The sequence below is a fragment of the Pan paniscus genome, chromosome 1, assembly GCF_029289425.2.
Source record: "Pan paniscus chromosome 1, NHGRI_mPanPan1-v2.0_pri, whole genome shotgun sequence".
Taxonomy (NCBI): domain Eukaryota; kingdom Metazoa; phylum Chordata; class Mammalia; order Primates; family Hominidae; genus Pan; species Pan paniscus.
Window position 1 is genome coordinate 202450084 of NC_073249.2, and position 23723 is coordinate 202473806.

At 44.9% G+C, this 23723-nt stretch overlaps 1 protein-coding gene across 5 annotated transcripts in view; it reads right to left on the reverse strand.

The window, feature by feature from the left end:
* Window positions 1-6682: 6682 nt before the first annotated feature.
* NIPAL3 (NIPA like domain containing 3) overlaps window positions 6683-23723 on the reverse strand; it is a 57375-nt gene continuing 40334 nt past the window's right edge. For 3 of the 5 annotated variants that reach the window (XM_024928722.4, XM_034958109.3, XM_003810772.5), the window contains 5 exons: window positions 23389-23524; window positions 20679-20767; window positions 19111-19174; window positions 15528-15622; window positions 6683-10677 (listed from right to left, as the gene is read on the reverse strand). In XM_024928722.4, the coding sequence (XP_024784490.3) occupies window positions 10478-10677; window positions 15528-15622; window positions 19111-19174; window positions 20679-20767; window positions 23389-23524 (584 nt within the window). In that variant the 3' untranslated portion in view covers window positions 6683-10477. Of the gene's footprint in view, window positions 10678-11787; window positions 14361-15527; window positions 15623-19110; window positions 19175-20678; window positions 20768-23388; window positions 23525-23723 lie in introns of those variants that run through there. The other 2 variants (XM_034958102.3, XM_063593990.1) reach the window with 2 other exon arrangements.

Consider the following 23723-nt stretch of genomic DNA (forward strand, 5'->3'; position numbering starts at 1 on the left):
TGGGATTACAGGTGTGAGTCACCGAGTCTGGCCATCTTCCGCTGTTTAGAGTAATTCTTAGGGTTCCCTCTGGGGCTGATGTTGTTCTGGAATAGTCTTCCCTTTAATCCAGATTGCTGCCCATAGCACACTTGTTCTTCTCACTTACTGTCTAAGCTCAGAGCCACTCTGGGGCAGAGAGGAGGTGAATGTGTGTGCCTAGGTTGCCATGTTGAACAGGAACCACTAACAGATATTCTTGGCATGGTTAAATAATTGTTTTCTCTCCCACTTAAGGTCAGGGAGTGTCTCTTTTTCAATCTGTGGTCTCCAGGGCTCATCCAGAGCCTCATGGGTCTGGGTCTCCTTTTTTTTATTTTTTTCCCTGAGACGGAGTCTTGCTTTGTCACCTAGGCTGGAGTGCAGTGGTGCAATCTTGGCTCACTGCAACCTCTACCTCCCGGGTTCAAGCAATTCTCCTGCCTCAGCCTCCTAAGTAGCTGGGATTACAGGCATACACCACCACGCCCAGCTGATTTTTGTATTTTTAGTAGAGATGGGGTTTCACCATCTTGGCCAGGCTGGTCTCGAACTCCTGACTTCAGGTGATCTGCCCACCTCGGCCTCCCAAAGTGCTGGGATTACAGGCGTGAGCCACTGCACCTGGCCTGGGTCTCCTTTTTATAGGGCCTCTCCTCTGAGACACAGCATCAGCTAGTGAGGCTGCCTCCTCCATGCTTGAGTTTCAGCTCCACAGGGCCCCTCCTCCAGGCACCTGCTTTTTAATGATTCCAACCTGTTACCTGTGTTCCCCTAGCCCTAGGGGTGGCGGCTTCTGACAGTGTCCTCTCCACAATACCTTAGCCCTCTTTCACCCTTTCAGTTACCTTGTGAAAAAAAAATGTATACTTAGTTAACAATTATGTATGTATTTATTGTAGAGACAGGGTCTCACTATGTTGCCCAGGCCGGTCTTGAACTCCTGAGCTCAAGCAATCCTCCCACCTCAGCCTCCCAAAGTGCTAGGATTACAGGCGTGAGCCACTGCATCCAACCCTAGTTAACAATTATTTATGTTAAATTTTCTGTTCCAATAACTGCTGTGGCTTCTGTCTCCTGACTTGACCCTGATGGACATGACTGCCTAAGAAATGATACATGCCTGGGCTAGGCAGAGTGGCTCACGCCTGTAATCCCACACTTTGGGAGGCCAAGGCAGGCAGGAATTCAAGTCCAACCTGGGCAACATGGCAAATCCTGTCTCTAAATTTTTCTAAAAAAATTAAAAAAATTTTTAAATTAGCTGGGCCTGGTGGTGCCTCCTGTAATCCCAGCTACACAGGAGGCTGAGGTGGGAGGACCACTTGAGCCCAGGAAGTCGAGGCTGCAGTGAGCCGTGATCACACTATTGCTCTCTAGTGTGGGTGACAGAGTAAGACCCTGTCTCAAGATAAATAAATAAAATAAAATAAAGAAATGATACATGCTGGGCACAGTCGTTCATGCCTATAATCCCAGCACTTCGGGAGGCAGAGGCAGGTGGATCACCTGAGGTTAGGGGTTCAAGACCAGCCTGACCGACATGGTGAAACCCCGTCTCTACTAAAATACAAAAATTAGCCATGCGTGGTGGTGGGCGCCTGTAATCTCAGCTACTCGGGAGGCTGAGGCAGGAGAATCGCTTGAACCCAGAAAGCAGAGGTTGCCGTAAGTTGAGATCGCACCATTGCACTCCAGCGTGGGCAATAAGAGCGAAACTCCATCTCAAAAAAGAAAAGAAAAGAAAAGAAAAAGAAAAAAGAAAAAGAAATGATACACTACGTATATCAATGAAAGGACAGATGGCCTGGCCCAGGGAGTTTATGAAGACTGACAAGCTAATAGCTGTCACGCTACTCAGAACCCAAGGAAGTTTCATTCTACGCAAAAAATAAATAAAAATAAAGAATTTAAAATAATAGTCTATTGATACATAGAGGACTGAAATTTTTTTTAAAATACAGACTTTGAAATCAGTCATATGTAGGTTTGAATCCAGGCTCTGCCACTTACCCACCAGGTGGCCTTGGACAAATTACTGAACTTCCCTGAACCTCCGTTTCCACATGTGTATCATATAACAGGGGTTGAACAGCTTCCTTGTGGGGCCGTTGTGAGAAGAAAATGCATAAAGTATGTAAAGTGCCTGCCCAGAGTGAAAGCTCAATAAAGGGTAGTGGACCTAGAACGTAGGCGGTGTTAAGAGGATGAGACCAGAGATCATAGGACCTGAGTTAAAGTTCTGAGCCTGCAACTGACTAGCCAGTGACATCCTCTCTGTGGCCCTCCCTCTCCTTACACCTATACCAAGACCAAGCGTGGCTCTACAATGCTGGTCTCATCTTACCGGCTTGCAGCAAAATAGGCAAATAATGACAATGTCTGACATTTTTCATAAAGCTAAATTATTCAGTTTAAAGGATTATTATCTGAGATTTTGTTCTTACTGTTTTGGTGTTAATGTCTTTTTTAAATGAAATGACAGGATAGTAGGGTATTTTTTTTCCTTTCTATGTTCTGATTTGACAAAATAAGTTTGAAGAAGAGCAAGGAGCTGAGACTTGCCCAAACAGATTGGAAAACATATTGGAAAGCCTTGATAATTGGAACAGTGTTACTGGTGAATGTACAGGCAGACCACTGGAGCAGAATGGCAAGTCCCAAAACTATAGATATTTAGTGTATTATAGAAGTGGCATCCAATTCTTTAGGGCAAATTGGACTATTCCATAAATGGTATTGGCATAGCTTGGTAGCTATCTCAGCAGAATAAAGTTGGATCCATACCTTGAACTGTGCACCAGAATAAACTCCAATGGCTTTCAGATGTAAACACACAACCAGACTATTGTCTAGTAAGTCCAACATAAAAAAAAAAAAAACTAAAAAGACTCAAAGATGACGTGGGGAATTCTTTTATAATCTTGGAGTAAGTTAGACCTTTCAAACTATGTTTCAAAATCCAGAAGCTATAAAAGACATTCGATTATGTAATACAAATATTTATATAAGTAAATAACATATTTATATAGAAATAACTATATGTAAAACAAAAAACACAGAAGAAAAAGTCTCTTTCATAGTAAAAATAAATACTACAAGCAAATCAAAAGGCAAGTAACAAACTGGGGGGAAATAATTGTAGGTGTTATCACAGAGAAAAGGTTAATTGATACCAAAGAGCACTTTCAAATAAATAAGAAACCAAAAGAACCATCGAATGGTGAGCAAAGCCTATGGACAATTTACAAAAAAAAAACAAAAACAAATAGTGGCTGGGCGTGGTAGCTTATGCCTGTAATCCCAGCACTTTGGGAGGCCGGGGCGGGTGGATCATCTGAGGTCAGGAGTTTGAGACCAGCCTGACCAACATAGTGAAACCCCATCTCTACTAAAAATACAAAAATTAGCCAGGTATAGTGGCACACACCTGCAATCCCAGCTACTTGGGAGGCTGAGGCAGGAGAATCGCCTGAACCCGGGAGGCGGAGGTTGCAGTGAACCGAGATCACACAATTGTACTCCAGCCTGGGCAACAAGAGCAAAACTCTGTCTCGGAAAAAAAAAAAAAAAAAGTACATGAACATATGCAAAGATGCTTAGTCTCATTCCTACAAACAGACACTTGTGACTTGACAATTTTGATAGAAGATATTTTCATAATTATAAGACAATATAAGAGATTGCTATCTAGTTTCCTGAATCATCCCAGGAGACCTACACAGCTGAGCTTTGTAAGATCAGAGTGTAGGGACAACCGCATAACTGTATTTCTGATGCTGTTGTTTAAAAGACAAACAGGAGAGTTAAAGATAGGGCTTTCTGGTTTTTTTGTGTCTTTTAACTTCTTAAAAAGTAATCCTGAGAATTAAGTGCATCAAAGTTTCTAGAGTGCCTCACATTTCAGTACAAGCTGGAGAAGGCAGAAAGCAATGCTCTCACTGCCATGTGAATCTTCTCTCCTTACACCTGGGCAGCTTTCACAGCACTATGCTCCTACCTGAATACCTTATGGCATCACAATGGGAAAATGTTTGTTTCTTGGCTTGCATTTGCTTTATATTTATAATTTTAATATTCTGCTTGGTGCATTTTGACATTTAATAAGGTCATGACAGAACACGGTGCTGCTGCACCAAACATCGTCTTTTTCTTAAGCAAGCCTTGGACTTTGTTTCCTTTTTTATTGTTTGTTTGAACAAAGAAAGCTGATTTTGTAGAGAAACTAATAAGAAACCTATTAAAGAGAACAAGATTAGCTACAGAAAGAGTTAGTAGCCTTTTGCCAATCTCTATTTAAAAATTTTTATTTCATGAAACCAAAAAGTAAAATAAAAACTGAATAAACAAAAAAATTAATGAGAACAAGATTAATGACATAACCTTTTGCCAATCTCAATCTAAATATTTTATTATTTCATAAAACCAGAAAGTAAAAACTAATAAAAATAACAACTGAATAAGCAGCAAAAAATTAATGAGAACAAGATTAACTATAAACAGTAACTCTTTGTCAATCTCTGTTTTAAAATTGTACTGTTTCATGAAATAAAGTCTGAGAGTTGTGGATGATTCTGAAATTCCCTCCAGGTCTCTGAAAGGCTGAATTTTTTTTTTTTTTTTTTTTTTTGAGATGGAGTCTCACTCTGTCGCCAGGCTGGAGTGCAATGGCACAGTCTTGGCTCACTGCAACCTCTGCCTCCTGGGTTCAAGCGATTCTCCTGCCTCAGCCTCCCAAGCAGCTGGGACTACAGGCGTGCACCACCACGCCCAGCTAATTTTTGTATATTTATTAGAGACGGGGTTTCACCATGTTGGCCAGGATGGTCTTGATCTCTTGATCTTGTGATCTGTCTGCCTCAGCCTCCCAAAGTGCTGGGATTACAGGTGTGAGCCACCGCACCTGGCCGGTAGACTGAATTTTATTCCCTCATCTGGTTTGCAGGTGGGACCATTGCAAACGTGGTCCCCAGAGACTCAGCTAATGAGCTTCTGTCCTTCAAGTCTGCACCTTCCTTTGAAACTGGGCCAAAGGTGATGTCCTAACCCATGGCAGACCTTACTCCCATTAAAATCCTGTTTGCCCACACCAGGAGAGGCAGCACAGTGAGGGAAGAGCTCAGGTTTTGGAGTCAGGCAGTCCTGGGCTCAAATACTGGCTCTGCTGTTCACCAGCTATGAGACCTGAGTCTCAATTTCTTTTCTTTTTGAGATAGGGTCTTGCTCTGTTGCCCAGGCTGGAATGCAGAGCTGCAATCATGGCTCACTGCAGCCTCAGTCTCCTGGGCTCAAGCAATCTTCTCACCTCAGCCTCCTGAGTAGCTGGGACTACTGGCACACACCACCATGCCTGCTAATTTTTATTTTAATTTTTAATTTTTTTTTTAGTAGAGATGGGGTCTTGCTATGTTGTGCAGGCTGGTCTCAAATTGCTGAGCTCAAGTGATCCTCCTACCTTGGCCTCCCAAAGTGGTGGCATTACAGGCATAAGCCACCATGCCCAGTCAGTCTCAGTTTCTTCATCTGTAAAAGGATATGATTAAAATTTACCTCATGGAACTGTTATAAAGGAGAAATGAGATATAAATATGAGGTCTTAATATATCATGTGGCATACAGTAAGTGCTTAATATATGAGTATGTATATATGACTCTGTATTTTATTTTTGTGACTGTACAAATAAATATATAGGTACCATACTACACCTGCCTTTGCAAATTGGAAACTTGGAATGAAGAGACATATGTGCTTAGAAATACTTAAGATCGAAAGTGTTCATTATATAATTTAAAGAAGAATAAAGAGAAAAAAACCCCATTGTTTCAATATAATACAATGCCTTGATGGGATGCTCAATATAGTTCTAAGACTTTACATCTATTAACCCATCCAATCCTAAAACAATCCTTAATAATGCTGTTATTCCTGTTTCACAGATGAGGCACAGACAGGTTAAGTAACCTGCCCAATGCTACACAGCTAACAGGTGAGAGAGGAATCAAATCCAAGCAGTGTAGACAGAGAGTCTGTGCTTTTTTTTTTTTTTTTTTTTTTGAGATGGAGTTTCACTCTTGTTCCCTCTTGTTGCCCAGGCTGGAGTGCAATGGTGCAATCTTGGCTCACCGCAACCTCCACCTCCCAGGTTCAAGGGACTCTCCTTGCCTCAGCCTCCCGAGTAGCTGGGATTACAGGCACGTGCCACCATGCCTGGCCAATTTTATATTTTTAGCAGAGACGGGGTTTCTCCATGTTGGTCAGGATGGTCTCGAACTCCTGACCTCAGGTGGTCTGCCTGCCTCAGCCTCCCAAAGTGTTGGGATTACAGGCATGAGCCACCGTGCCTGGCCAAGAGTCTGTGCTTTTAACCACGGTGAAGGTTGCAGGGGAAGCTCAAGTGAGCCTCAGCTGCAATAATGGGCATCTCTAGATCTGTACTGTTAATATACGAGCTATATGGAAATGTAATTAGATGAAATTAAACATTCAGTTCCTTGGTTGCACTAGCCACATTTAAAGTGTTCAACAGCCACCTGTGGAGAGTGGCTACCATGTTGGGCAGCATAGACATAGAACACTTCCATCATCGCAGAAAGTTCTACTAGACAGTACTGTTCTAGATAATTCTAGGAAGTATTAGCCAAACATAAGACACAAACTCAGCTGTCACTGCATAGATTTTTAATTAAATACCACTTCATAATGTTATTTGCACCTAGTACTTTTTTTTTTTAAATAAGACATGCCATAAGTCGTGAAGTTAACAAAATATAAGCATCCGCACAGAATATATTCTAAGGTGACTTCATTTACACCGCTTCTCATAGAAACACACAAGTAACCTTTTGGTCTGCCTATCAGCCAGTGTTGAAACAGCTTTGGAATTCACATGGAAGGCTGCCGGGCTGGTTCCCCAACACTAGCCTGATGGAGTCCTGTATCCGCACCGTGCCGTCAAACTGGCTGGTTTCCACTAGAAAAGCAATGGAGAGTCAGCTCTCCCTTCTTTACCCAGTGTTCAACTCCACACTGCAAAAACTGCATAACCTGAACCCTGCTGTGATGGCAACTGAAGTTTAAACCCAAGTTTGGTGACCTTGCTTTAGGTACCTGGGCTGCTCGGAAGGAGACCGAGGTGTGATATTTAACATTGCTTGCAACATTCAAGATGGCTTGGGGACGTCAGAGCCATGAGTAACAATAACGAACTAGGGCTATGAGTGGAATCCTGATGTACCCCTTCCCCATTTTAACAGCCAGTGCTGCGTATGGCCATCAGCAGACAGTCCATTTATACCACTGGACAAAGATTGGGAGGAACCAGCCCAAGACAGATGATGGCTCCACACCCACTGTGCTTCCTGACTACTCAAGTGACCTACGTGTGGCTTCCAGTCAGGAAACTACCATTTAACTTTCTGCTCAGCCCTTTCATGGCTCAGGTTGGTGGGATGATGCCACTACTCCAAACCCGAAGGCAAGGGAGCTTCCCAGGCCTCAGCAGCAGTTCCTGGGTGGCACTGTCCCCATGATCTGAAGCAGACCTGAAATTACAATGCACTTTTATTCACTCATCTCAAGAAAGCTGGCTGGCCCAAGCCTAAAAGGCCCATACCAAAAAAAAAAAAAAAAAAAAAGGGAAGGAAGGGGGCAGAGTAAGTTTGGGAGCATATATATGCCCAAATTATTAATGATCACCCGGGTTTGACACATCTAAATAGCCTCCCTGCTCACCTTCTGTTTCTCCCTCCTGCCTCCACTCCCAGCTTTAGAAAAATCATTTGGGAAAGGAGAAATATATAAATAGCAGTGAAACCTGATTTTAATTTCTGCTTTTTGATTTTTGTTCTTGCAGGCTCGGAGAAGGTAACTTATTCCCCCTTCTGATTCTTCCTCCACACTGAACAAGCCCTCCTTTTCAATCAGTGCTGGTCCTGCCCTTCTCTTCCTCATGAACCATCAGTGGCTCCCACGTCCTCTTGGATACACTTTAAACTCCTTAGCCAGGTATTCAAGACCCTCCATGATTCGGCCTCCACTGCTTATCTTTTTTTTTTTTTTTTGAGCCATGGTCTCATTGTCACCCAGGTTGGAGTGCAGTAGCATGATCATGGCTCACTGTAGCCTTGGCTCTCTGGGCTCTAGCGATCCTCCCACCTCAGCCTCCTGAGTAGCTAGGATCACAGGCATGCACCACCACACCCAGCTAATTTATTTATTTTTAATTTTTAGCAGAGATGAGGTCTTGCTATGTTGCCCAGGCTGATATAAAACTCCTGGGCTCAAGTGATCCTCCAGCCTTGGCCTCCCAAAGTGCTGGGATTACAGGCATGAGCCACTGTGCCCAGCTTCCACTACTTAGCTCTGAGACTCGTCTCCCACCACCTTCCCTGGCTTTCCTTTCTTTGCCCAGCTCCTCTTATCTCTGTGCCTTTGCAAATGCTGGCCCTCTGCCTCGGGGGTGATCACCCTATTTTATATGCTTTATACAAATCTTAGATTTGCCACCCATCTATGAGTGGGGCCAAAATCATCTCCACTTCTGAATACCCCTTTGGGCTCAGGGTCCGACCTTTAGCAGGGTCTCCATGACGGTCATTTTCTGTGGCCCACCACCGCACTTCACACCCATCAGAGATTCCTGGGTATTTGTGCCTCCCTCTCCTGGCCTGGAGGGCGGGAACTATGTCTTATCTTTGTAGCCTGGGTCTTCCAAATGCTTAGCACACAGTAAATGCCTTATAAATATTGTTGAATTGAGTTGATACCCATCCTAAGGGAAAGGAGCCCACTGCCCGTTGCCGCCTTAGGCAGTTAAGACCACACAATACAGAAGTGGTTAAGACGCAATACAGAAGTGGTTATCACAGACAACAGATGTCAGTTTTTGGAGTCAAGATACTAAATCAGTATTAAGCACAATCCATAAAGATAAGTGATCTATCACACTGGTCTATTAACACTGTTATCATGCCTATTAAAGGCTGTCTAGGGAAGTGGTGAGTGTAGCTCTAAGTAGTATTCATTGGATGGAGAAATGCCACAGATCCTATGGGGAGTATTTAACCTTCCAAAGGAACCCTAGGGAGGAAATTTTCTAGCAAGACTGCATGGGGCCCTGGGGGTTTTAGCAGAACATCTTTGTAAATTCTTAGGCTTTCCAGATGTGAAATCTCGGGATTGAAGCATCGCATCAGAATCACTGGTGGTACCAGTTAAGAATGCAGACCCGTGGGCCCCACTCCAGTCCCACTTAACAGTGTCTGCAGTTGGGGTGCAGGAATCTGCATTTTACATACACTTCTAGGGGATCCTTATGCCCATTAAAGTTTGCAAACCTTTATCCGCCCCTCTGAAAAGTATACCATCAGTCTAGGGGAAGACAGTCACATATGCGGCCAGGAAGAAAGCAACAGCCCTGTTTTTGAGAATGCTTGCTTCTCCCAGACATATATGCATGGGGATGAGGACCCAGAGAGTCTCTATTGACTTCAAGGAAATTAACCAGTAACTCAAGCTTGGCTTGTGGCTCTGTAATGGAGAGACGGAGGACAGGTGAAGAGGCTGTCTCTGAAATGAGCATCCCCATCTTTCCAGGGGGCACTGGTATGCAGGAAAAAAATAACACATAAAATGGCCAGATTTTCTACCTATCCTTTTTTAAGTGGTGCAATCACCTTTTGTAAGAGTAAGGGGAACTTTTCTTCCTTAATGGGCTAAAGCATCATCACCCTCTCCTATCCTCCATATTCTTCCCCTTCTCTTAACTTCCTAATTCCTTTGGTGGAGGAGGTGGACAAACAAGTAGTCCTCACAGGACCAAAACCAAGTTTCGTTTTCAGAGTAGATCCAATTTGAACATATCAAGCACATCTTCCCTAGAAGGGCACAGATGACTGGAAGGCAGATGTACATTTCTGAAAACACAAATGTCAGAACCTTCCACCCAGGGTTGGCCCAGCCTGCCATGTGAAGGCAACACGAGTGCTATCACAGATGCGGCATCAGGAGTGTCAGGGTGACATCAGGCATGCACATGAGGTGGAGGAAGACGAGATTTAGAGATGTCCAGCCTTTCGCTGGATTTGAGAATTAACAGCAGACTCTCTGTCTTGCCTTAGCTCTGAAGGATACAGCATCCTTTGGTCACTGTCAGAGGAAGCTCAGTTACCATCCTCAAGGATGGTAGAAAGGCTTTCCAAATCCCCCTGGGCTAATCCAGGCAGAGGTTGGATTCTATCCCGCCCACCTGGAATAATGCGTCCATCCCCCCACCCTCATCATTTGAAATTTCCAAGACCAAGATAACGCATCCTTTCCCAGAGACAAAGGCTTTTTGAGATCATCATCCATAGAGTTCTCAGTTAAAAATAAAATGAGACTTGAAAGGCAAGTTTTAGGATTCAGGGTTGAACCACTGTCAGCCTGGAGGGGACAGTTATAAATAGAGGGAGGCGAGTCTCATTCCTTCTTGGTGTGCTCTAGGACTCGGTAGGGGACCCCAGAGGCACTTCTGGAGCCGTGCTCTTCTTGCATGACTGGCAGTGTGGCAGGAGCGTAGATCTCAGAAATGTTGTCATTGTTTTCCAGAGCCCCATAGGAAAAAGAAGCTTTAAGTTCAGGCTGGACAGTCATCCCTTTATCGTGCATGTTCTGCATACCTGAAATGAAATCCATTTTCCCCAAATCATTACGCGGTAAGGAGGCCAAGGAGGCCGCATCTCCCTCTATCCCGCCACAGACTAATTATAGTGCTCAGCAGCTAATCATGTGCATTGTCAATTTCCTGAATGCTTTAGATTTAAAAGAGAACACCCACAAATATACACTGGAACTATTACGGTTGCTAAGCAACAAGGGATGAATCTTCAGGAAATATGCACACAGACCAGCTGCTGTCAGGAGGAACCCTCAGTTGGCCTAAAGTGAGGTGGGAATGTCGGTGTGGGCCCCAGGTGGAATGGAACTAGCACTGTGCTTTGAACGTGGTAGATGCCAATGCTTCACTGCTGAATTAAATCAGGAACCAGGAAACTTTGTTAACTGTCGAGGAAAGAGGGTAATTTTTGTGTCATGGGCACCTGAAGGTGACAGATGCATCCTGATGCCAGAGGGAGCATCTTGGACTTTAACTTTAAATTCCCTGGTCCACATATAGGGGAAGGTGAGATTTGCTTATTATTACTTCTGGGTACTTTGACAAGGGACTCCTACTTACATTTGAGGGCAAAGCCTTTAATCTTTAATTCCTTTACCTTTGTCCTACAATTCCCCTAGTCAGGTCAGGAGGGACGCAGTTTGTTTGTTTGTTTATTTATTTATTTATTGAGACAGGGTCTTGCTCTGTCGCCCAGGCTGGAGTGCAGTGGAGCGATCTTGGCTCACTGCAGCCTCAACCTCTGGGGCTCCAGCGATCCTCCCACATCAGCCTCCTGAGTGGCTGGTACTACAGGTGCATGCCACCATGCCTGGCTAATTTTTTGTGGTTTTTTTGGGGGGGAGAGATGGGGTTTCAGCATGTTGCCCAGGCTGGTCTCAAACTTCTGGGCTGAATTGATCCACCTGCCCCACCTCCCAAAGTGTTGGGATTACAGGTGTGAGCCATTTCACCAGGCCGATTACTTTTGAGGCCAACTTTTCCTGCCAGGGAATTAAGACTTCAGATTCTGCCTTCAGGCCGAGTCATAAGAAATTGAATGCAATGAAACTATGATGATAATAACAGCTGACATCTAACTGTTTAATATGCCCTGGGCACTGGGCTAAAGCACTTTCTTTTTTGAGGTAGAGTCTATGTTTTCCAGGCTAGTCTTGAATACCTGGGGCTCAAATGATCCTCCTGCCTCAGTCACCCAAGTGGCTGGGATTACAGGTGTGAGCTACAACACCTGACTGGGCTAAGCACTTTAAATAGTAACAGTAACAACAATAGCAATGACAATGGCTTATGTGTATTGAGTATTTAATTGGTGGCAGATACTGTTCCAAATAGTTATAAAGTTCTATCTCATTTGATCCTCAGGATGACTAATAACGAAAAGGAAGCAGCAGAAATGAAGCATGTAATTTGCCTGGGATCACACAGCTAGTAAGAGGCAGTGCCAGGGTCCAAACTCGGGGGTTTCAACTTGGAAGTCCATACTTTTTTTTTTTTTTTTTTTTTTTGAGACGGAGTCTCACTCTGTCCACCCAGACCCAGGCTGGAGTGCAGTGGCGTGATCTCAGCTCACTGCAAGCTCCACCTCCTGGGTTCATACCATTCTCCTGCCTCAGCCTCCCGAGTAGCTAGGATTACAGGCACCCGCCACCACGCACAGCTGATTTTTTTTTTTTTTTGTATTTTTAGTAAAGACGGGGTTTCACCTTGTTAGCCAGGATGGTCTCGATCTCCTGACCTTGTGATCTGCCCGCCTCAGCCTCCCAAAATGCTGGGATTACAGGCGTGAGCCACTGTGCCTGGCCGGAAGTCCATACTCTTAACTGAATGCTGTGTGGCTTCCCTATATACCTGCACTTAATCCCTAAACAATCCTATGACAGAGATGAACTACTGTCCTCATTTTCTGGATAAGAAGAGATTCAGAGAGGTGAAGTAACTTGCCCAAGGTCACACAGCTAATGAGAGACCAAGGTGGGATCTGCCACCAGAGACCGAGGTGGGATCTGCAGTGCTCTTACCCACTCTGCAAATGGCCTGGGAAGACCCAGTCCGTGAAAGGCCCTTTGGCTCCCTATTGCATAAGACTTAACTGATGGTTCTTTGAAGGGCACAGTTTAAGAGTCTGTGGTTTGGATTTTGGGGGAGGGCAGAAGAGGGAAGTGGAATTGCTGAGGAGGTGCCCATTCTCAGGGAAGAGAGCTGGCTTAACAGGCCTGGATTACCTTTTGGATTTTGTCAATGCCCTCCAGCCAAAGACCAACAGGAATACACCTAAAGTCTAACAAATATGGGTTTATTGACACATTGCAATGAGAGAGGTGTGCACGGCGGGGAACCACGAACCATGTAAGAGGGGGTTAGAAAGGAGTTATTGTGGGGTTGGCTTGGACTAGGTGATTTTTGGGGAGGGTTCAAGGAAGTGAGGCTTTGCTTTGGGTTGGATGCTGTCAGGAAGCAGGGCTAATTCCATAATTGGAGATCTTAGCTTTTACCTAGAAGATGCCTAGATTGAAGCTAAAGCTGTGCCTGGTAAAGAAGCGGCAGTCTCTCACATTAGCAAGGTCAGAGGATGTTTGGTGTTTTTCATGATTTGGACAATGTCCATTTTTTGTCTATGTTTAGTCAGGCTAGCAGAGTAGTCCTGTCTGTGTTCTTTTATTTATTTATTTATTTTTAATTTTAGGAAAAAAACCCTTTTCTTCCCATTCCACCTGCTTGTGTCCTGATCCATCACAGCTGCAGAGTGGCCTTGTCTGCTGCTGATGTTCTGTGAAATTGTTTCTGTTCAACAGGAAAGGGCCAAGGCCTGGCTGAGAGTGCCAGGCTAGTTCCTGGAGGTCAGGGGCTGTTTCTCGTTCTCATTTTTAAGAAGTTCTTTCAGGTGCTTGAATTACTCAAAGGCTCTCCAAATTGTGATGTGGTAAATTTCTGGAATTTGAATACCTCTTGAACAGCAGTTGTCTGTTGTGAAGATATGAATCTAGGTAGACAAAAGGCAAGATCCTAATGCTGACCAGGGAAACCAAGTGGCTGGAAAAGCACCTCTGTTTAGACTGAGACTGTTCAGCAGTTTTATTCTGCATGTTCTACCTGCCACCAGGTCAAACAAGTGTGTGAAACTTCCAAAGGTTTTTAAAGCAAAAGGGAAGTGAAACCAAATATAACCAGGCATCTACCATGTCCCAGACACCGTGCAAGAGGCCTTTACACATATGACCACTAGCCTGAAAGAAGGAATCCCAGTTACAAGTGAGGATGAGAGGCCTTGGGAGGTCACACAGCAGGAAGGTGGTAGAGTTGGGATTTGAATCCAGGTCATCTGAACTCCAAGCCCACGCTCTTCACAGTACAGAACACCTACAATCGGAAGTGTCCTGACAAGCCACTGCAAGGGCAGGGTCTCCCTGATTCAACAGCTGACTTCCCACTGGTCACAAGGTACAAAGAAAAAGCTGAGAGCCACACCCACAAACAGACCACAGAATGTTGATATCTAAGATTACCTTAGGTTACCTTCTATTTTCCACCAGAAAATACATCTATATATATATATACACACACAAATACTGATATTGATATATACACATAGTTTGTAAACACACAAACACACGTATACATACACATACTTGCACACACAGAGTTGACACCTCACCTATCTGGAATTCAGCTATCCAGCGCCCTCATCTATCCGGAACACAGCCGAGAAACAAGGAAGTTAGCAAAAAAGGAATCTGAGCAGCCAGATTAGACGTTTAAAAAGTTCATGCACCAAAGCTCATGCACTTAACTCCTAGGAGAAATCTTAGGCCCCCAACTCAGAGCTCCTTCATTTTGATTTTATTTGTAATCTGAACAAGCTGGGTTGAAGGAGCACATTGACATTGAGTTGCTATACTCAGGCAGGCTGGCTACAGCAAGGACAGACAACAGCTTAATAACGAGAGAGGAGGAACTAATATAGAAAGTAGACACGTAAACCCTGGGGCCATTTAATGTAGGGGCACACCAGTCAACCCTGAGAACACACCTGCATCACAGCGTTACCGCATGAAAACCTCTCGAGTAAGCAGTCCTCTGGACCATCAGTGTGTTTATATTTTGTTCATGAGATTGTGTTAATGAAGGACAGGAGATCATGTTTTAGAGAGAGTTCCATCTTGTATAAATACAATTAAAATGTCGAGTTAGGTGTGAAAGCTAATGGTCACCAGCAACCTACAGAGTTTAGGTCAGCAAATCTGAGGTTGGTCCAATGTCTTAACTTTTCTAATCCGAATTCCTTTAGGCTAGACAGGCACTCTCCAGTCCTCCGCAGGTCCCACCACTCCCTGCTGGGCAGTATTGGGCTGATTCACATGCTTATGTTACTGTCAGGGCTTACAGACATTTAAATTTGTGTTTCTCGGTATGAATCCTTAGCTCGCTAGGAAATTAGGCTTTCCAGAATGACGCACTCCCTTGTGGCATCCAGGGAGTGAGATTATAATATTTTAATTTCATTCCACTCATTCTCCTTCCCCTTTCTGATCATTTCATTCCAACTAGATGAATGGATTTTTCCATTTGCAGGCATGAAGCCTGGGGCTGCAGATCCTAATTATATTGAGTATGAATCAGAATTTTATTTAAAAGATCCCCAAATAGACACAGAACTGGCAAGATGTGCTCAAAACCAACCGAGGTGCCTCAGCCATTGCCTACCCTTTTGCACAAAATTAAAAAGAAAAAAGACAGTGAGAGAACAGTCACACGATAAAGGCACAGCACAGCAGTTGATTGTCTCTTTTTAAACAGGAAGTAGCAGTCATTCTATATGGATGGTCAGCTAGACCCACGGGGCTTTAACCTTACCTGGCATGGCATCCATGGAAATATAGGGCTCAAATGGAATGGGCTTCTTCCTGTTACGCGTGATTAAGAAGACGCCCAAGAATGCAATGAGGCACCTGCGGAATGGAGATAAGATAGGAAGAGAAATAAGGCCAGGAGCAAGGTCGGGCAGGCACACTTTCAGGCTCAGGTGATGGAAAGAGGTAAAACGGCTTGCAGGCTGCGTAGGAGGGCTCACCGCCCAAGGAGCCCTGAGAGGCTGCGACCCTCTCAGGGGATCAGCAGGGGCAGATGCAAGTTGAATAACAATGGCTGGAGTGGCCTCCCATGCCCTACACTCTCCATGAGCTGTAATCAGAATAAATTAGACTCTCCTGGGCAAGCTTCTCATGGCTCTTCACTTCCATTCAATCAGGATTCTTGGAAGCTTGCCTTTTAAAACATTTTCTTAAATTGAAGTCATTCATTTCAATCATTACTGAAGCATAGATAGTAAAAATCAATAAAAATTGGAGAGTCCCTGTACTCCTGGTCTCACTCGGCCAGGTAGGTGTATAGCCTTCCAGGTTATTTTTTGTTTTGTTTTTTCCCTTTTTCCTATAGCTTACATAAACAAGCATACTTTCTAAACATTAAGGTATAATTTATAAGCAGCAAAATGCACAAACCCTAGATGTCTAGCTGAATGAATTTTACTTGGGGAATCATCAACCAGTTCAAGACAGAAAATACGTCCATCCCCCTCAGAAAGTTTTCCTGGGCCCCTTTCCATTTCATGCCAGCCCTTCCCCAGAGGTAACTACTATCTTGACTTCTCTCACCATGGATGAAATTAGTCTGTTCTTTAATTCATGTAAGTTAAATCATACAATATGTACTCTTTTATGTCTGGTTTCTTTCATTTGATAAAATGTTAAGATTCATCTTCCTTTTTTATTTTTTTGATTTTTTTTTGAGATGGAGTCTCGCTCTGTTGCCCAGGCTGGAGTCCAGTGGCAGGATCTCGGCTCACTGCAACCTCCACCTCCCAGGTTCAAGCGATCCTCCTGCCTCAGCCCCCCAGTACCTGGGATTATAGGCACGTGCCAGCATGCCAGGCTAATTTTTGTATTTTTAGTACAAAATTTTGTATTTTGTATTTTTAGTATTTTGTATTTTAGTATTTTAGTATTTTTAGTATTTTTGTATTTTGTAATTTTGTATTTTTAGTAGAGATGGGGTTTGCCATGTTGGCAAACCCCCAGGCTGGTCTCGAACTCCTGATCTCAGGTGATCCACCCACCTCAGCCTCCCAAAGTGCTGGGATTACAGGCATGAGCCACCATGCCTGGCCAAGATTCATCTTCTTTATTGTATGTATTAGTAGTTCATTATTTTTTTTTCTTTTTCTTTTTTTGAGACTGAGTCTTGCTCTGTCGCCCAGGCTGGAGTGCAGTGCTGTGATCTTGGCTCACTGCAACCTCTGCTGCTCAGGTTCAATCGATTCTCCTGCCTCAGCCTCCCGAGTAGCTGGGATTACAGGTGCAAGCCACCACACCTGGCTAATTTTTGTGTTTTTAGTAGAGACAGGGTTTTGCCATTGTGGTCAGGCTGGTCTCGAACTCCTGACCTCAAGTGATCCTCCCGCCTTGGCCTCCTAAAGTGCTGGGATTACAGGCGTGAGCCACTGTACCTGGCTTATAGCTCATTATTTTTAATTGTTGCGTAGAACCCATTGTCTGAATATACTATGTTTTTCCTACTCTCCTGTTGGTAGACATTTGGGTTGTTTCCAATTTAGACCTATGATGAATAAAGCTACTATATAAATACTCATGTGTGAGTCATTTTGTCAACAGATGCTGATATGGTTTGGCTGTTTCCCCACCCAAATCTCATCTTGAATTGTAGTTCCCACAATCCTCATGTGTCATGGGAGGGACCTGCTGGGAGGTAACTGAATCATGGGAGCAGTTACCCCCATGCTGTTCTCATGATAGTGAGTGAGTTCTCACGAGATCTGATGGCTTTATAAGGGGCTTTTCCCCCTTTGCTTGGCACTTCTCTCCTTCCTGCTGCCATGTGAAGAAGGACGTGTTTGCTTCCCCTTCTGCAATGACTGTAAGTTTCCTGAGGCCTCCCCAGCCATGCTGAACTGTGAGTCAATTAAATCTCTTTCCTTTATAAATTACCCAGTCTCAGGTATGTCTTTATTAGCAGCATGAGAATGGACTAATACAGATGTACTCTTTCTTTTGGGTAAAGAATCTAGAAGTGAAATTGCTGGATTATAGGGTAAGGCCACTTTTTTTTTTTTTTTTTGGGACAGACTTATGCTCTCATTGTCCAGGCATGCAATGGCATGATCTCAGCTCACTGCAACCTCCACCTCCCAGGTTCAAGTGATTCTCCTGCCTCAGCCTCCCGAGTAGCTGGGATTACAGGTGCCTGCCACCATGCCTGGCTAATTTTTTTGTATTTTTAGTACAGACGGGGTTTCAGCACGTTGGCCAGGCTAGACTCAAACTCCTGACCTCAGGTGATCCACCCGCCTCAGCCTCCCAAAGTGCTGGAATTATAGGCACGAGCCACTGCACCCGGCCAAGGCCAAATTTTTAAAAGTTTGTGATTTTTTTTTTTTTTTTTTGAGACGGAATTTTGCTCTTGTTGCCCAGGCTGGACTGCAATGGTGCAATCTCGGGTCACCACAACCTCCGCCTCCCGGGTTCAAGCGATTCTCCTGCCTCAGCCTCCCGAGTAGCTGGGATTACAGGCATGCACCACCATGCCCAACTAATTTTTGTATTTTTAGTACAGACGGGGTTTCTCCATGTTGGTCAGGCTGGTCTCAAACTCCCGACCTCAGGTAATCCACCTGCCTCGGCCTTCCAAAGTGCTGGGATTACAGGTGTGAGCCACCTCTTCCAGCCTGTGATTTTTTTTGATGAATGTGTTCTAGACATGGATCTGTGTCAGCACCTACAGACTGGCCTCAAGTTTTCAAAATGGCAGCATGGCATGCTATTATCTGGATATGGCATAATTTTTTAACACTTGTATTCTACTGCTGAGCATTTCTATTGTTTTCAATTGTTTGCTTATACAACTAATTTAAAAATTAATAAATAGCCTCGTACATGTGTATTTGCATCCCTGTTGAAGCATTTTTCCAAGATAAATGATTAGAATGGAATACTGTATCAAAAAGTATGCTTGTTTGGATTTTTTGTTGCTGTTGTTAAATTTTCCTCCCACATTCAAGTATGCTAACAGTGTGGTAGTAGGCTGGCCTCCTCATCCTCTTGCCAATGTGGAATACTATTAATCCTGTTAGTTTTTGCAAAATGATGGTTTCTCATTTAGATCCGAGGTGAGGTTGAGAGACTTTTCATGTGTCAAAATGTGATATTTGAGAAATGCCAAAGAGATTAGAGTCCAAAAGAGAAGGGGAAGATAAAGCCCTTAGAGGAATAAAACGCTCACCTCTGGGGACAAAGCTCCAAAACCCCACAGCTCCTCTGACTCTAAAGGATGGGGCGGCCGTAGCAATAAGGGAGAGAGAGGGGCAACCTGCTTGGAATTCTACACACAACGTTTTGGGGCCGGCAAGCAGGACAGAACTCACCCCAGTGCAAACATGCAGATGTGCAGCACGTCCTCCCCGATGAAGTCCAGGTAAAATATTGCACCTGCAGCAGCAAATCATAGAAAATACCGCTGAGCTGTTTTCAAATCACCCATCTGCCAGTCTGTCTAGGATTTGGCTAAGCTCTCTTCCATTTAGGAAACTAAAAGGATCAAAACTTATGACTGTGCCTTACAAGAAGAAAGGAATAAAAGCCATTTAGGGGATCAGGTTGTCAACTTTTTTCCACCTTAGACCCCTCTGATCTCCATGTTGTTTTTTAACTTTTATTGGGGGATAATATTAGACTCACAAAAATGGTGTAGAGTTCCCATGCACCCTTCCTCCAGCTTTCCCCAGTCATATCTTCCATACCCACAGTGCATAATCAAAGCAGGAAAACGACAATGAACACTTACTAACCAAACCACAGACCCTATTTACCAGTTTGTGCCTGCAGTCATCTCCCCTCCACCTTTCTTAAGATAGATAAACAAGGCTTTGTGCTTATGTTGTTAGAGCTTTCTAACCTCGTGTGGCCAGTAGATCCCAAGTCTGTGGGTCTACTCCTGTGGTATGGGAGTGGGGTGGGCCTACTGCCCCTGCCCTGAGCCAGCCTTTGTCCAGAATCATCTCACCCACACAGGCCTCCAGCTGTATTCCTGAGCTCCTGATTCCCTGCCTTGACTTCTGTTCTCACTCAACCATGGTGTTTGTGATTCCTTTCAACCTTGACTGGACTTCACGCTTCTTGACTAAGCTTCTTGACCCTGACTTAGCTTATGGCTTCTGGCTGCTCTGGGTCAATGCCTCATGGCCCCTGGTGCTGCTCACAGCATGGGCCCTGGAAGCTGTGCGCCTTGTGTGTTCCTCCTGTGTAGACAGGAACTGCGGCACCACTTGTCTTAAGTGTTGGCAGAGCATAGGGCTTTACAGCCAGGCTTTCATCCAAGGAAAGCACTTAGTTCTTATTGGATTTTTTACTCTGAAGATTTTAGTCACCTATTTTGCCATTTAAACAAATAAACAAACAGCTTTATATGATTGCAGCCTCTGAGGCCACTACAGAAAGAAAATGCAAAAAAAAATTAGAGGTGAAATAGAGGAAAAGGGGGCTGTAATGCTAATGATCACTTATTGAGTATTGATGATGTTGCAATGCTATGCATATTCATAATCTCTAAAATTATACAGAAAAGATTTGTGGTCACTTAGCCAGTGGGGGTTGTGGAGCTAGAAGATAGCAAAACTTGTTAAAGTACACACAGTATGGCATAGGGCACATTTGGATCATACCCATTACAATTCTAGGAGGTAAGTGTTATCACTCCCATTTTATGAATGTGGAGCTGAGGCTCAGAGAGGTTAAGTGATGTTTGCAGAGCTGATGTGCATCTGTGCTGGGATACAAACCCGGGTCTCTCTGTCTGGAAATCCTGCACATTCTCCATGAACCCATAAATCACTCTACGGGGAGAACAAGTCAGCAGAATCAGCCTCCCTCTGCCCTGGGATAATACCCTGCTGCTAAAGTAGAAGACAGAAATCTAGCAATGGGTCACCCTTACCTGCTGTGATAGCAATGGTTGTGGATAGAATGTAGCCCACACTGGCAATCAAAGAGGAGTCGTACATCTGTGAGGCTTGACTCAAAAACCTTCAACACAAAAGCACTCCAGTCAGTGGGCTGTGGAGACGTTGGAAAGGCTAAGAGCTGACAACAGTAGAGTTTGGTTTGAAATATGAAGATGATACATTTAGGAATGTTCCTTGGGTTTCTAAAAATGCCACCCTCATGTTACAGGACATTGTGTATCCCTAGTCTGGGGCCCATGCTTGATTCCCACTCTTCCCCTAGACACACAGCTAAGGCCCATTCCCATTTCCCAATTGAGCCATGCCATCATGGTCTCACACCTTTGGCTGCACGGCTCCTGTCACCTGAAATGCCCTTCTCCTCACCCCCCGTATCCCCACCCCACTAAAAAGAGCCATTCCTGCATCTCTTATACCCCTGCCCCCAGAAACTCTTACAGCACTAATCACGTTCTGCCTAGTGTCATAATTATTCTTTTAAACAAAATTTCTTTTTAATTTGAAAATAATGTGATCACTGAAATAAATACAGGAAAAAGAGAAAATTAGAGTCCTTCCTAATCACTCCATCTATGATAAACAATACCCTTGTTTTGGAAGATATTCTTTGCCCTTTCTCTGCATAGTTGCTTACACCATGCTCACCACTCAATTGCTTTTATTTTTTTACTTCGCTTTGTGGCCTAGGCTGGAGTGCAGTGGCAAAATGACAGCTCACAACAGCCTCTAACTACGGGGCTCAAATGCTCCTGCCTCAGCCTCCTGAGTAGCTGGGATTACAGGTGTGAGCCACTGCATGCAGCTTGGCTGTACTAGTTTGTTCACTGGCTGTCCCCCAGCCAGGGCCATGAATGCCTGAGGGCAGTGAGTGACTACCCTCATCATCTCTGTGTGCTGAGCACCCTCAGTGGGCTGCACTGGCTAGGGAATGAGTAGCTCCTTAGGAGGTGGGCGGTGGCATCTGAGCCATATTTGTGACACCTGGAGTGCTCAGCACAGGGCCTTTGACTGGCAGGGGCTTCCAGGTGATGACTGGAATTGTTGTAGTGGGACCAAAAATAATAACCAAAATAACAATAGCAAGGCCAATAATCATAGAAGCAGCTCATGTTTACCGGGCATTTCCCTAGAGACATTCTCCTAAGAGCTTCATGTGATTCTCTTAGGTAGGGACTGTTGTTCTCATTAGCAGGTGAAGAATCTGAGTCTTGGAGCTGAGTAGGCGACAGTAGAGCAGAGCGGTGAGGGCATGGGCTGGGGAGCCAGACACCTGGGTTCAGATCTCAGCTCCGCCACTTCCTAGCCTCTTACCCTCTCCGCATCAGTTCCTCGTATGCAAAATGGGGATAATATCCTCTACATCAAAGGAGTGTTGTAAGGACCAAATGAGCTGGTTCCATAAAGCACTGAGAAAAGAGCTGGGCTCACACCGGGCCAGCAGCAGCTGCTCCTATGGTCCTTGGAGGCCATGTAGCTGGTGGACCTTGAGTCTGAGCCTGAGCTTCCCAGGTTGAATCAGCCTTGTGCGCTGCTGAGTCATGTGTACCTACACAGGTTTTGTCACCTACAAGATTCCTAGAGCCTCTCCTCCCAGGCCCTCTGTTGGGCTCCAGGACTCAAACGCAAACAAGACACAGGCCCTGCCCTCAGGCTGCTGCCTTTTATTTAACTTCATGCTTAGAAAGAGGAGGGGGCACTTTGCCTTCCACTCAGGAAGATTTGGAGGTGATATACTAAAGTCAAGAAATGACAACTTTTCTTTCCAACCCAGCAGACAAGCAGGTGCCTCCTAGGGATGGCCATGCTTCCGAGGCCCCTGAGACGATCATCTGCCCCGGAGAAGATGGGAAGTAAGGCTGCCTCCAACCACAAATTTCTCACATTCTGGCCAGGTGTTGTGGCTCATGCCTGTAATCCCAGTACTTTGGAGGCCAAGGTGGGTGGATCACTTGAGGTTAGGAGTTTGAGACCAGCCTGGCCCACAAAGTGAAATCTCGTCTCTACTAAAAATACAAAAATTAGCCGGGTGTGGTGGCACACACCTGTAGTCCCAGCTACTTGGGAGGCTGAGGCAGGAGAATCACTTGAACCCCAGAGGCAGAGGTTACAGTGAGCCGAGATGGCTCCACTGCACTCCAGCCTAGGCAACAGAGTGAGACTCTATTTCAAAAAACAAACAAACAAACAAACAAACAAACAAACAAAAATTATCACATTCTGAGGGAGTGGGGAAAAATCCATCCACTGCTGGCTTCGTATATCTTTCTTTTTTCTTTTTTAATTCTGTGTCTCAGCTTCCTGAGTAGCTGGGACTACAGGCATGTGCCACCATGCCCAGCTAATTTTATTTTATTTTTTTGTATTTTTAGTAAAGACGGGGTTTCACCATGTTGGCCAGGCTAGTCTCAAACCCCTGGCCTCAAGTGACCCACCCACCTCAGCCTCCCAAAGAGCTGGGATTACAGGCATGGGTCACTGAGCCTGGCCTGGCTTCGTCTTTTGAGTGGCAGGTGTCCCTCCAGGTGACAACTCAGCAAATTAGCAGCTCCTCTCTCCATGCTGGATGCCAGGCCCTGGGGCATGTTCTGGCCTCCTTGTGGCTTCACAGCATACGTCATCAGGCCCCCAAAAAAGAAGCAGCCCGAATGGCAGGGCCCAGCAGGAAAAGGATTTGTAACTCACGCAGCCTGATAGACGGCGGTTGCCACCATGCACACGAACATCACGTAGAAGATGGGGTAGTCAAGCTGCAGGTTCCCTTGAATGGACAAGACAAGCATCCCAGCCACGGCCTTGACTGTCACCACTGTCATGGAGCCTGCAGATGGGAGACAAGGGCGAATGGGGAGCCTCAGGGAAATGCAGAGAGTTAGGTCCAGAAAGCCAGTCTATAACCCCAAAGGACTTGGGGAGACAGAGGGGAGGGAACAGGAACAGAGTCAAGCTGGCGGTTTGCACGGTGACAGACGCCGTTTGCACTGGGTCTCGTGTGCAACTCTCCCATGGACTCCCATGCT